General features: G+C 36.4%; 1 protein-coding gene across 2 annotated transcripts in view; it reads right to left on the bottom strand.

The window, feature by feature from the left end:
* Nucleotides 1-10868, bottom strand: part of runx2b (RUNX family transcription factor 2b) — a 51495-nt gene extending 40627 nt beyond the window's left edge. Inside the window, exons 1-2 of one of the 2 annotated variants that reach the window (XM_084090336.1) lie at nucleotides 10589-10868; nucleotides 10269-10386 (exon numbers count right to left, since the gene is read on the bottom strand). In XM_084090336.1, coding sequence (XP_083946462.1) covers nucleotides 10269-10326 — 58 coding nt within the window. In that variant the 5' untranslated portion in view covers nucleotides 10327-10386; nucleotides 10589-10868. Of the gene's footprint in view, nucleotides 1-10268; nucleotides 10387-10588 lie in introns of those variants that run through there. The other variant, XM_084090337.1, reaches the window with a different exon arrangement.
* Between the last annotated feature and the right edge of the window lie 2726 nt (nucleotides 10869-13594).

Genomic DNA, 13594 nt, shown 5'->3' on the forward strand with positions numbered 1-13594 from the left:
TCAAGACATTTCAACTAGAGTTCGTCGTTCCCAGTGCTTAAGGGAAAATGGTAATTCAACCCAAAAATCGAAGAAAAAAAACGAGTCTTCTCAGTCTCCGACTCTCGTGACGGTTGTTGCAACAGGCTAAATGTGATAGCAGGGAGGTAATTGAGAGAAAATGCTACTGCGAGTAAAGGGTAATGATACTGCCACAATGACTTTAGGGTTTGGGAATATTTTCTTTTCGGAACCGACTCCAGTCTGAACAGATTATATTCAGCCTCTTTGAACTCTCTCGCCCCGCTATAGCACTGGAAGTTGATTGTATGAGTTCAAATGGCCCAAAAAAGAAACGAGTTCTCAACACGCAGACATCTTTCTATGATAAAATGTTTTGGTTGCCCATTTTCTGTCCATGCAAAAATGACATGCAGATATTCTTCAAGCACCCCTGAAGATGACGGGTTCCAGTAGATCGAAATGATTAATTACTTTTGCAGCTATGCTGAAACTACAGTAAATGCAAAAGTCTTTGCTTCATGCAAAAGTTGGAGCGATTTTACTGTAGCAGCCAAAATGTGCGCCTCATTTTGAAATCCAAATGATATCTAATTTAGGGTGTTGAACCAAACTCAGAAGAATTTTAACTCGTGAAGGAACATTTGACTGTCTTCCCGAATCCCATTGGGAGAATTTATATTATTGGTAATCGCAGCACTTTAGGAGTGATACGCCTGTGGTTTGCCTGCGACATACCAGTGCAATCTAGACATTTTCAGAATTGAACAAAATTACTCTTTGGCATTAAACTGCAGGGATCTCAGATGTCTCAAATTCACTGTGTTGTAGTGTTCGTTTTATTTAACTGCTAAACTGATCAAATCATGATCATTTAATAACGTTATTAACATGAAAGGATGAAAATACATTTAATGTGTTAAAAACATGAGCATTTTAAAATACAGGAGATGTTGTGACTGGAAAAAAATAATTATCCTCTTGAAGATCTCCTCTAGACATTAAGATCTTCATCTAGATGTGCAACACATCTAAGTCTAATTAAATCAGTTACTTTGCTGATTAAAAGCCCAGGAGGCCATCCAATTACACTAATTATACATGCTTTTATGTAACTAGCTCTAGGGCAAGACTGTCTGATCTTTATAAAACATCATTTTCACCAATTAACTGAAAATAAATCACACAACTAAAACAGAATATGGTGATACATTTCTGTATCTAAACAGTAGCCTCCTATGATCTTCCCCTCGAGGATCTATAAATCAGTGGTTCTCAAGCAACTGTGTCACGACACAAGTGCAGGTTTGTTCTGATTGGTTTGCAGACGACAGCGAAAATAAAACACTAAATGCACATGACATCCAACTATGTGCTAAAGCGCATTTTCTTATTCAGTCTCACATTTTTTACATTTTGTGCAAAAGAAAACAAGTTTGCTTCTACACTATGTGTATGGCAAGCCATTTTGACTTTTTATTCATTCCCAGGATATGAATTATTGATATCAACAATACATTTTCACTGGTTAAAATGCTAATTCTTGATATCAGGAATTAGATTTCTACTAGTAGCAATGAGCTGCCACAGGCTCACCACAGGCTGCCATTCAAATTCAATTGTTGATTCAATTCGTATAGTAAAAATCATATATTTTTTAATATCAATATTACTTTGTTACTATAGTAAAATATAAGTTCCTGATATCAAGCACTCAGTTTTCACTAGTTGAAATGTTTAATATCTGTAAATGTATTTCAACATGTTACATTTGTTATTTCTGAGATCTGAAAATGTATTTCTGATATCAATAATTAGGAGAGTAATTTCAGATATCTAAAATGGCTTTCTTTCTAGCAACAGTCACATTCAAGATATCAGAAATTAACATCGTCACTAAGGTGACAACCGAATTATTGATTTCAAAAATGAACATTTTGAATGGTAGCAATTCAATGGTTGATATACAACAGACATTTGCACTAGTAACCACATAATTATTGATATCAAAAATGGTGGTTTTTACTAGTAATAATTTAATTTCTGATATGGCAAACTGGAATTTCAGCTAAATCAATTTTTGATATCAACAATTGAATTTGAATGGCAGCCTATGGTGACAGTAACTAAGTGAAAATATAATTACAGATATCAAGAACGATAGTTTTTACTAGTTGAAATTTAATTCTTGATATCAAGAATTCGTATTTCTGCGAGTGATGACGTCATTGTTGATATCAAGAATGAACATTTTTACTAGTGGAAATGTAATTCCTGATATCAAAAATCAGCATTTTAACTAGTGAAAATTAAATCGATGATATCAAGAATTCATATCCTGGGAATGAATAAAAGTTAAAACGGCTTGCCATGGATTTTTACTATTAACAATTGAATTTGAATGGCATTCTAATTCATATTTCTACGAGTAATGACGTCATTGTTGACATCAAGAATTAACATTTTTACTAGTCGAAATGTAATTCCTGATATGAAAAATTGCCATTGTTACAAGTAGAGATCTAATTCCTGATATCAAGAACTAGCATTTTAACAAGTGAAAATTGAATTGTTGATATCAAGAATTCTGAAATAAAAGTAAAAACGGCTTGTCAAACTAAGTTAGGTCCTGAAACAAAACCAGTTGAGGACCACTATTATAAATAATGTTTGAACCTAATTAATTGATTAATAATCAATAGCTCCAGTATTTAGATCCAAACACACACACAAAAACAACTGCACACACATAGCATGACGAAACGTCGCCACAGGGTTGAGGTGAAGGCAAATAGCAGTAAAGAGCTGGCTTCATCAGACTAGGGTTAACCGAACTGTAATCCTGAAGCCCCGAGGAGTGTCCCAGTAGACATTTGCTTGCTGTTTACCAGAAAGATAAATTCCACTGTGCCTGAAGGGGAAGGTCATGGGCAGCGCGTGGGCTGAGTGTGTATACCGGTGGTCAAGTGTAGGTTGGTATGAACATGTGGCTAGTTCACATATATGTGGGATTGTTTTAAGGACTATTTGAATTTAGATGAGAACAAGCTGCTTTGTTTCCACAGAAGGTCTTCTGGTTGTTCCACAAATCATTTGTGATTAAAAGAAATTTCTGAACTTGTGAAATTGCAAAGCAACATGATGTCAGTAAGATCAAACATTTAAAGTTATGAGCATCTTTAAGAGGGACAATATTTGATGAGAAATTTATGTCTTTTTTTAATCTACTAACAATTATCACTTTCCATACACTGTTCCCACAGATTATTGCTTTTTAAGTTGTGATTAATTTGAACTGTGGCACATAACAATTAACAGACCAAAATATGACTGGAGAAAGCACATTTATATATGTCAAGAATAATCCTCCCAAGACAATATTGTCTTTCTTCTAAAGAAAAAAAAAATTACATTAAGAAGAAAAACACATGAAGCGCATTTTCTCACAGAGAGGATCTGTCTTCACAAAGAGTTTGCAGGGTGTCTGTCCACATATTTTATGCAAACTTTGGGATATATTGCACAAAAAGTGCTGGATAAAAAAACAAAATTGAAAACAAAAATGTATATGCGCCCTTGAAGATGTAAACTATGGAAACTACTTTTAGTTGAGGTGCACATGGAAAAAGATCATGTGACTAAACGCTGCTCTATTCACAAATGGTTTTTATGATACGTTTTTCACCAAAATTACACTTGGCAACATACTGTAGCTAATGACTCCTACAAAGGCAGCATTTCAAGGCATCGTCGTCTATGTTCATTATTTAAAGGCTTTTCCAAAAGGTTGGCAGCATCCTCAGATCAAATTCAAAGTGAACATTGTGGTGATCGAAGCCATCACAGTGAAATCAATCCAAAAAGCACTACGGCAAAGATGGCGGATGAAGTGAGGGAAATGGTGAATAAAAAAACATCAAATAATTTAAAGATATACATAGTATTTTTTAAATAAATGATTACTATCATTCAGCAGGACTGCACTTACACTATGTATCTTTTAGCGCTCTAGCGTATACTAAACAAAACGGCATGCGTCTTGTGGAAAAACATTGTAGCCGGAACTACTTCTCTCTGTTTATGTCTATGACGAGTCACGCAGGTACTGGGCCACTCCGCACTTATTATAGGTGAACTGTAGCGATTCAGGATAAGACTAAAACACGGGGTTGGAAGGTGGATTCATGATGTACTCGCTTATTATATACATTTTTAACAAAAAAAAGTTGCTTAGTGCACCTTTAAATTCACCAAAAGTGACAGTAAATCATTTATAATGTTACAAAAGAGTTCTATTTCAAATAAACACTGTTCAAAAATATGAAGCAGCACAACTGTTTTCAACACTGACAATAATAAGAAATGTTTCTTGAGCATCAAATCAGCATATTATAATGATTTCTGAAGGATCATGTGACACTTAAGATTGGAGTAATGATGCTAAAAATTCAGCTTTGCCACCACAGGAATATATTACATTTAAAATATATTCAAATAGAAAACAGTTATTTTAAATTGCAATAATATTTCATAATATTACATAATACTCTATTTTGATCAAATAAATGCAGCGTTGGTGACCATTAGAGACTTCTTTCAAAAACATTTTTTTCAAAATCTTACCGACCCCAAACTTTTGAACGGTATCCCATGAGTTTCTACCTATGCAGAACGTTATAAAAAAGCCACTTATGAAGTTTGATGGTTAGAATGCAGTCTGTGTATAGCCAGTATGCAGCGAGGCAGCTCACTCATTTTATGAAGAGAGACGATGTGAAAAAAAGTCACAATATGCTTTAAATTCTCTGGGAACTTTCTTGTTAAATCAGTGTTTTGCCGTTCTCTCGCCTAAGAGAACAGACCTTCCATTTCCCACATGCACATCAAAACAACAGAGACATGCACGCCACCAACAAATCAACTAATGTGCTGTAATTATATGTTGCCGCTTTGAAGAGTCTAGCATTTGCTGCTCGGGCACATTTACCCCTACTATTCAAAGAACATTAAAGAGAATCTAAAATAAAACCCAGGAGAACATACACAGGATTTGTTGAAGTGTAAAAGACCTATTTAGGCAAACACAAATGTTCCTCATGAGTGACTCGAGTTCAAAGTCTTGTTTTGGAGGCTTTTTTTCTCTCTCTCAATCCCGTCTGAATACGTGCTGAGTAAAAGTGAATAAAAGAAGATCCCTGCCCCTTCGTTCCCCATGCATGGATTTCCCAGCATCCCTCAAGACACCTCAAACACCGTCAGTGTGACATCAAAGTCAATTACCGAACACAGGGCCAAGGTGTGCGCTCTCCCTCTCTGGGCTTTGTGCCGCACACATATTTCATTTCAGCCTTTGTGAAAGTGTGTGGGCTGCTGTGGGCGGGAACGCCTCCCAGAAACCTTTGTGTCCGGTGCAGGACGCAGCGCAGGTGGCATGTCAGTGATTCGAGGGGGTTTTACAACAGATAGGGCCTTTTGTGCCGAGTGTGATTGAGCTATCGCGTTTAAACGTGTGGGAGGAAACAAGACGAGGGTGATGAAGACGCCGCCGAAGCAGATGGGTGGTGTCTGATCTAGCCGTTTGTCTCTTGTGACATACTGCTGCACCAGCTCAGAGGCGCAAGGTGATCCCTGCCTTTTTTACTTCTTCCTGTACGTGTCACTGGCCCGCTCAGATTACACCATTAGGCTTGTGTGGGAGTCCGCAGCCAGTCCCACTGCCAACATGCTACTCTTCAGGTGTGCAACTGATCCATTTAACACCTCTATCCTTAAGGGGGTGTGTGGGCTGGTAATAGAACCAAATTAAGAGATGGTACCTGTTGCATCCTGACGCTCTATGTCCAACCTTTTTCATTTCCGGCGCTCAGTCTGTGCATATGCCCTGACCATGACAAAAGGGATCGGTTTCATGCTCTTCAACTGTATGACTAAGTGCGTTAATCAAATTACCTCTTCCTTTTCTCATTTGTCAGTTCCCACCAGCTTCATCGGATTGATCAAAGGCCGGTGTCGGACAATATAACACATCCCATCCGACGTGTAGAGTAACTCTTTAATCAAAATTTTAAGACTTTATTTATTATTTATCAATCTAATTCATTATTTATTTTTATTTCATAAAAACCGGGCACATCTAAACATTGAGAATCATTTTAGCTTGGACTAATTTCAGTGATGTTGTGGACTTCTGAAAGGAAATTCATGTTACATTTCCGGTTGATGTTTTCATGGACTATTTACCATGCAAAAAAAAAAAAAAAAAAAAAATCCTGTATTTTTGTGAAAATCCTGTCATCATTTACTCACCCTCAAACTCAAACAAGACTGGATCCTGTTGATGTTCATTGTATGGACAAAAACGTAAGTTTTTTTTTGTAACGACATGAGGGTGAGTAAATGATGACAGAAATTACATTTTTGGTGTGAACTATCCCTTTAACATTGTTTTTATTAAAATGAAGTCACATTAAAGACTCGCTACGTTTTTTTTTGTTGCTTCTAAAACATTAAAGTCCAAAATATTATTAATACTAATTAAATTTACAAGGTAATGAGCCAATCATAGTGATGAATAGGACATTATCATATTGACATGGTAATCAGCCAATCGCAGCATTGTTGCAATGCTTCCTGTCACATGACTTCGCTTGTACCTTTAAATTCACACAGTGCTTTAGGATCTCTATAGGCCGCATTTACATTATGTTTCAAGTGACCCAATTCCGATTATTTCCTAGCATGTGGCAAAGATCGGATATGACCCATGAACATGAAAGCTGGAAAAATGCACATGGATTCTGATATTCTCAGGTTTCAGATTCTCAGATTCATAAATCTGATATGAATCGGATTCGTGCATTTGCGTCTGCCATGTAAGTGGACAGATCGAATATTCTCGTCATACGTCATTGAAAAAGCAACGTGGCGAATGACGTCAACTCAGGTAGAGACCAACTACGATCACATGACTCTTTTCAAAGGCGCAATGGAGGACGAAGGCTCAACCCAATGTTTTACTGACCTGGAAAAGCTTGTATTTTCATTTCTGCGTCCATTGCAAATCATGCGGTTTTTACTTCCTTTTCGGGCTCAGCTTTTCCAGGTCAGTACGCCTACCTTGGCTTGTGTCGCAAAGTGTGTAGTGTAAATGCAGATTTCAGATATGATACACTTTTAAAAGAAGATGTAAGCTAGTCGTAAAAACAATTGGACATAGTCAACGAATCAGAATTGGGCATCAAGATCTGCAGTGTAAATGCAGCCTAATACGGAGGCTCTTTATTCTCTGGTGCCAGAGAAAAGAAAAAATATGAATCAACTTTAGCTTCTCAAGGCACATTACACAATAAAACAGACAGATAATAATAAATAATGATACAATAAAAAAAGAGATCATAGATAGTGACCTTGCATTTTTACATTTATACTGTGCATCTGGCTGTGCTTGTGAAGCATTTCATATGTACAATTATTTTACAGTAGCAGTTATCATTTAGTGAGAATGTGAACACAAAAATATAGATAAATAGGATAACTAAATATTAGTTTAATTATGATTTATTGAGAACGTAAGTGAAACATCACAAGAGCAATAAATAAATATTTATTTAAAATATGAATTAATTTAATATTAAAAGTCAACTGCTCAAATCTTACCACTGGCTGTCATATGACATCTAAAAAGCATAATGATATTTGTCACTAAATTTGACTGTATAATTTATATGTTATTTTAGTTATAGAAATGGGCAACAGTGAAGGACGAGACTATAACCTCAAAGTCCTTTCACAAAAGGCGTAGTGTGCCCACAAAACTCTACCTGACTATTAGTGAATGAATACACCCCAAGGACCATTCAATATCTAAAAATTGCTGTCGAAATTACATGTTTGCTCGCCAGCTACAATTAAACAGCGCTAAATGAATATGGCTTTGATGATATTTTTAGATGATCCTCTCCCTTTCACAGAAGCTGCAGCTCAGGGTCAGAGATTTTCCCCTCGCTTCAATTACCTATTGATGAGAGGGCTTCCCCGCTCTGGCACTGCTTCGGAAAAAGCAAGTCTGGTTTGCTTTTAAGATGTCTCAGGAATGACGGCGGGCGGTGGGATCTGAGCAGACGATGCATGCAACAGAAGCCGCCTTTTAATACTCGTCTCAAATTATTTGGGATTCTCTGGAACGCTTATTGACTTTGAGTCACTTAACCGTCTTCTTTTATTTCATCAATCTTAGTTTTTTATTTTGAAAACGTCTTGCATTCTCGGCTAGATGATAATTGCTACCATGGGATAATTGTCAATACCGTAGCTCGATTTTGATAACGAGCAACAAAATATGCCCTGGAGAAACCTAGCGAGTCTGTCTCATGCCACACATGTAGACAATTACTCCACACCCATCTGCCATTAGGCAGCGTTACAGAGAATGTTTTCTACTTAATTAAATCCAAATCTCTCAATAGTGGAGCCTGAATGAAATATAATGTGTCTGTTAGGGTCTGGTTTCTTTTTTTTCTTTTTTTTTTCTTCACTGGTCATGACATCTATCAGTGCACACTAATATGAAAAGTTAAAAACTCTCAGCACTGTAATAAAATTGTAAACTTGTATGTACAATCAACTTAGATGTTTAAGTCATTTCAACTTAAATTACATTAAACTGATTTAAAAAATGTAGTTGAATCTTGTATAACATAAAAAAGTTGAAAATTGCTAAACTTATTGAGTTAAAGCAATGTAAAACATATATTGTCATAACTTACTGATCATATATTTTTTTACAGTGAGTTAAGAATTTTGCAAATTATATAAAATGTGGAATGCATGTCAAACTGCCAGCACCCCTGTCTACCACACACAAAGAGTTTAAACTGTACAGAGACCTCAATGCTGTATGTGTAAAACAATAATAGTAACCTTTATTTATTCATAAAATTATTTAAATAATATGTTCCTCTAAACGGATCAAAATCTATAAAGCACATAACATAAGAGAACAATTTTTTTTGGTCACAAAGTCGACTTCTACTTTCAGGAAGATAGCAAAAAAATATTGCAGAAAAAAATACTATAAAATAACTTTGATAATGAGGTCTCTAACAACTCACACAGAATCAACTTCTTCCATGAAGGCAATTTCAAGCATGTTAAGATAAACAGTTTTTGAATCATAATGATACTGTCCGTTAAATATAAAATGTTGCCTTAATGCAAAATATAGCTATTTAAAAACTCTGTGCATAAATTAAAACCACACATTAACTGTTTAGAGTGAGAGTCTCACGTGGTCTTTTACTGTACATGTACATATCTGCATTAGCCACAATCAAGACAAACTTTCCCCCCGTCCCGTTCTCATCCTGGTCTCCTCTCACCCCTGAGAGCATGGGTCAGAGGTTAACATGCTAATGGGGCTCTGATTGCTGCAAGTGTCTCTGGGTTCCCCGCTCACACACGCCACAGAACAGCACGCGTGCTGAAGGAGCAGGCCTCGCACAGCTGTGTTTGGAAAGCAGACATTCACACTCCAAAACGGCTTTACAACATTTCTCTTGGAGGAATCGGCAAAACCCATAGATCAGAATGAATGGGCTCTCTTACTTCTCTGTGACATGGGAAAGTCATATTTCTTAATGCACAATATGGATTTGTGCTTGTCTGTTATTCTTGTGTATTTAATAATGTTTTTATATTTTCCACAATTTCAGACACTATTTTTGTATATTTCGTCTCAGCATCCAGGAGTCATAAATTATAAAACGAGTAGGATTTTCAGTGAACGTCACTTAAAAGATACTAGAATTTATTCCGACACAAATAATTCCTATATCTATATATATACACATATACCCACAGCCAGACAGTTTTAGAAAGATGCTTACTTAATTAAATACACTTTGCAAAGAATATCTAGTACATTTCAAGACTTGACGGTGACCTTCTCATCTGTAACCCTTCTGGACTTTCAGCTTGTACACACCTACTGACCTAACAGTCAAACATTCACTTATTTGCTTTCATACTGGATTTCAAACTCCTGCTTTTTGATGCACATCCCAAAAAGCCTGCATTAGGTTTACAATGACACTTCAGCACCCGAGCTTCCCCTCAACAGTTCCTGCACGCAGTCAGGCTTTACGATGGCTGGCCTGGCCGAATGTTTGTAAACATCAACACATGATTGTTGCTTCTCAAAACACAGTTCCTTATTATACGGTCTAGCACGTGGAATGGTCAAGAACAGGATGAAATCCTTGGGCACTTACCCCAGAAGAAGTTCTGCTGACACGGGGTCATAGAACTAAAGAGGCTGTTGGATGCCATGGTCGCCACCGTTGGTCCCAAATTTCGCTTCTCTGTGGTTTTTGGTGACCCTTGACGCCTCTTAGGTTAGGAGCGTGCCAGGAGAAGATGCAAAAAAGGAAAAAACATCCACAAGAAATGCATTTTTGTATCAACTATTTTCATGACCACAAGTAATAACCAGGTCTGGTTTAGGAAAAAATGCAAAAATCTGTCGCCCTATTGGACAGGACGGAGCCAAGCTTGCTGCAGAGGATAGTGCGGTTGGTTGAAGAGTACTTACTGGTTGGTGCAGTCCTCAAACCTGAAGTTGACCGGTGACAATTAACCATTTACGCGCCGCCGGCAGCCCCATGCAAAAATCCAGAGCCGAACTTTTCTGCGGTTCTGTGGTTGCTCGGGATGTGAGCGGAGCCTTCACACAAACCCAAAGAGGCACGAGCCTTTAAAAAATCTTTTTTCTTTCCCTCAGAACACTGTCACTGGAGAAGCAGGGTCACATGCTCGTGACATCACCGGAGTCGTGCGGGCCAACTTTCTTTGCTCCCTTCCTCTGTTTTCCTTCTGAAGACGCGTGGTTCTCCGGAGAGGGAAGGGGTGGGTGTGATGCTGCTCTTCATGAGTCATGTGGCTTCGGAGGGGGGCGTGAACGCTCAGCCTTCTCTCTACACATGTGTGCGTACTTCTTTCCCTCCTGCTCTCTTTCTACCTCTCCATCCTTCTTAGCTGTCTCTGCTGACCCTGAGGTGATGTGAGGATAGCTGCTTATAATGTGGAAGGATTGTCTCTTAGGAGAACTGAATGCATCTGAATATGACAATGTGACACATTTTTTTGGTGGTACATGCCGTTTAACTACAGTAACATACAAGACCATTCAAAAGTTTTTGAGAGGAGTGTCTTATGCTCAGCCAAGGCTCTGATGAAACATGCGTTAAAAACAGTAACATTGTGAAATATTATTACTATTCAAAATAGTTGTTCTCTGTTTGAATATTTTAAAATATAATTTATTTCTGTGATGGCAAAGCTGAATTTTCAGCATCATCACTCCAGTCTTCAGTGTCACATGATCCTTCAGAAATCATTCTGATATGATGATTTGATGTTGAATGTTCTTTGGTAGCACTTTACAAGATTGTTATATTTATTACCATTAACTAATGTGTCAACATGAACTAAAAAAAGAACAATACATCTACAGCATTTATTAATATCAGTAAATGTTAAAAACAACATTCCATAATATATTATTAAAATCAAAAGTTGTATTTGTTAACATTAGTTAATGCACTGTGAACTAACACGAACAAACAACAACGTTATATTTTTATTAACTAATGTTAAGAAAGATGAATAAATACAGTAACAAATATTATATTTGAATGTTAGTTCATACATTAACTAATGTTAACAAACAAGACCTTATTGTAAAGTGTTACCATTTCTTATTATCAATGTTGAAAACAGTTATGCTGCTTCATATTTTTGTGATTTCAGCATTCACTTGAAATAGAAATCTTTTGTAACATTATAAATGTCTTTACTGTCACTTTGGATCAATTTTAATGCATCACTGTTGAATAAAAGTATTAATTCCACTTAAAAAAAACACCAAACTGACTTCATAAAATGTAGTGTACACACTGATCAATCAGGCAAAAATGAATTAATAAATTGAACATTTTAACTGAACATTTAGATTAATGAATACAGTAACAAATGTATTTCTAGTTCATGTTAGTTAATAGATTAACTATATGCAAGACCTTACCAATAAAATAAAGATAGATAATGTGGAGGCCCTTCTCTTCTTTTGGTTTCTTACTCATAAAGGCACAACATATGCCTGGTACGCTGCATCTATCTCAGTATGCGTGTGTGAACGAGTCGGCCTCTCTGTTCTCCAAATGAGCAATTCCTGTAAGAGGCAATTCATTATTCTGTACCTGACAGCCGGGTGTGTGATGAAGAGATGCCTCTCAAACATGTGACAAACCACTATCACGCTCGGTGACTCACCGGTTTCACACGGCACGCAGACATTTGCCTGGCAGAGGCTCTGGGCTGCTTTGTGATCCTGCTTGTGGGTATTTGTTTAAACAGATAAAGAATGCTTTTGTTAGAATGTATCGAAAGACTGGAACGCATGGAATGTTTTAGATATTTAATATCTAAAGTTCGACCTAGTTGAACACACAGTGAGGGGAGTAACTAACATATAGACTATCCACTAACAACCTTTTTTCCCCCAACAAGTAGTGGTTAAGTGTTGAAATGAGACACTGTTGGTTTATGCGTCACATTGTTTTGTGCATGCAGCTTTAGAGACGAGTGAACTGATCCTCACTGAACTATAGTTTAAAAAAGATTCACCGATTTCCTGTGCGACATTGTGTGTCTACTTTTGAAACAATATAATTAGGCAATTTTCACTGTTCATCGTGAACATTTATCTGTTCAAGTTTAATGTTATCACCTTAATTCAGCTACTTGCTGATTTTGTACTAGATAAATGGAACAAAAAATGTTATATAATAGTTGTAAGTTCTTAAATGCCTTCGATGTAATTTTGTCAGTAGCCTGCACTGTATTAACTGAATAGCTTGTAGATATATCTCTGAATATAATTTGGTACCGTTGCTAAACAATGCCATTGTATTACATGCACAAAATAATGTGACATATGGGAAAAAACCTTAAAGGACCTTTAACTGAACATTTAAATGCTTCAGAAAGTGAAACACATACTACAGTTTGAATAACATGTTTAATTTATGGCTTGTTTTTGCTCTCTATGTTAATTATGAAAAGCAATAAACATTATCCTGGCATACCCTGCGGCTCAAAGCTAATTACCAATTCTAGTGTAAATATTTTTTTCTATGTTCACACCCACATCACAAATGCACCACACAAATTTAAATATTAGCAGTGTCTCTTATAACTCAAGGCATCTAAATATGACAATGTGCCATTTTGGTAGTACAAAGGCCCCCGATATTATCATCTGATGTAAATAAATTATCATGAATAAATTTAAGTACAGTAACACATTTTACTGTTCAAAAGTCTGAGGTCAGTAAGATTTTTTGTTTTTGAGAGGAAGGCTGCTCACCAAGGCTGCATGATCAAAAATTCAGTAAAAACTGTAATATTGTGAAATATTATTACAATTTAAAATAACTGTTTTCTATTTCAATATATTTTAAAATGTAATGTATCCCTATGATGCAAAACTGAATTTTCAGCATCATTACTCCGTCTTTAGTGTCACGTGATCCTTTAG

Source organism: Abramis brama (assembly GCF_963993115.1).
Source record: "Abramis brama genome assembly, chromosome: 18".
NCBI classification, from domain to species: Eukaryota; Metazoa; Chordata; class Actinopteri; order Cypriniformes; family Leuciscidae; genus Abramis; species Abramis brama.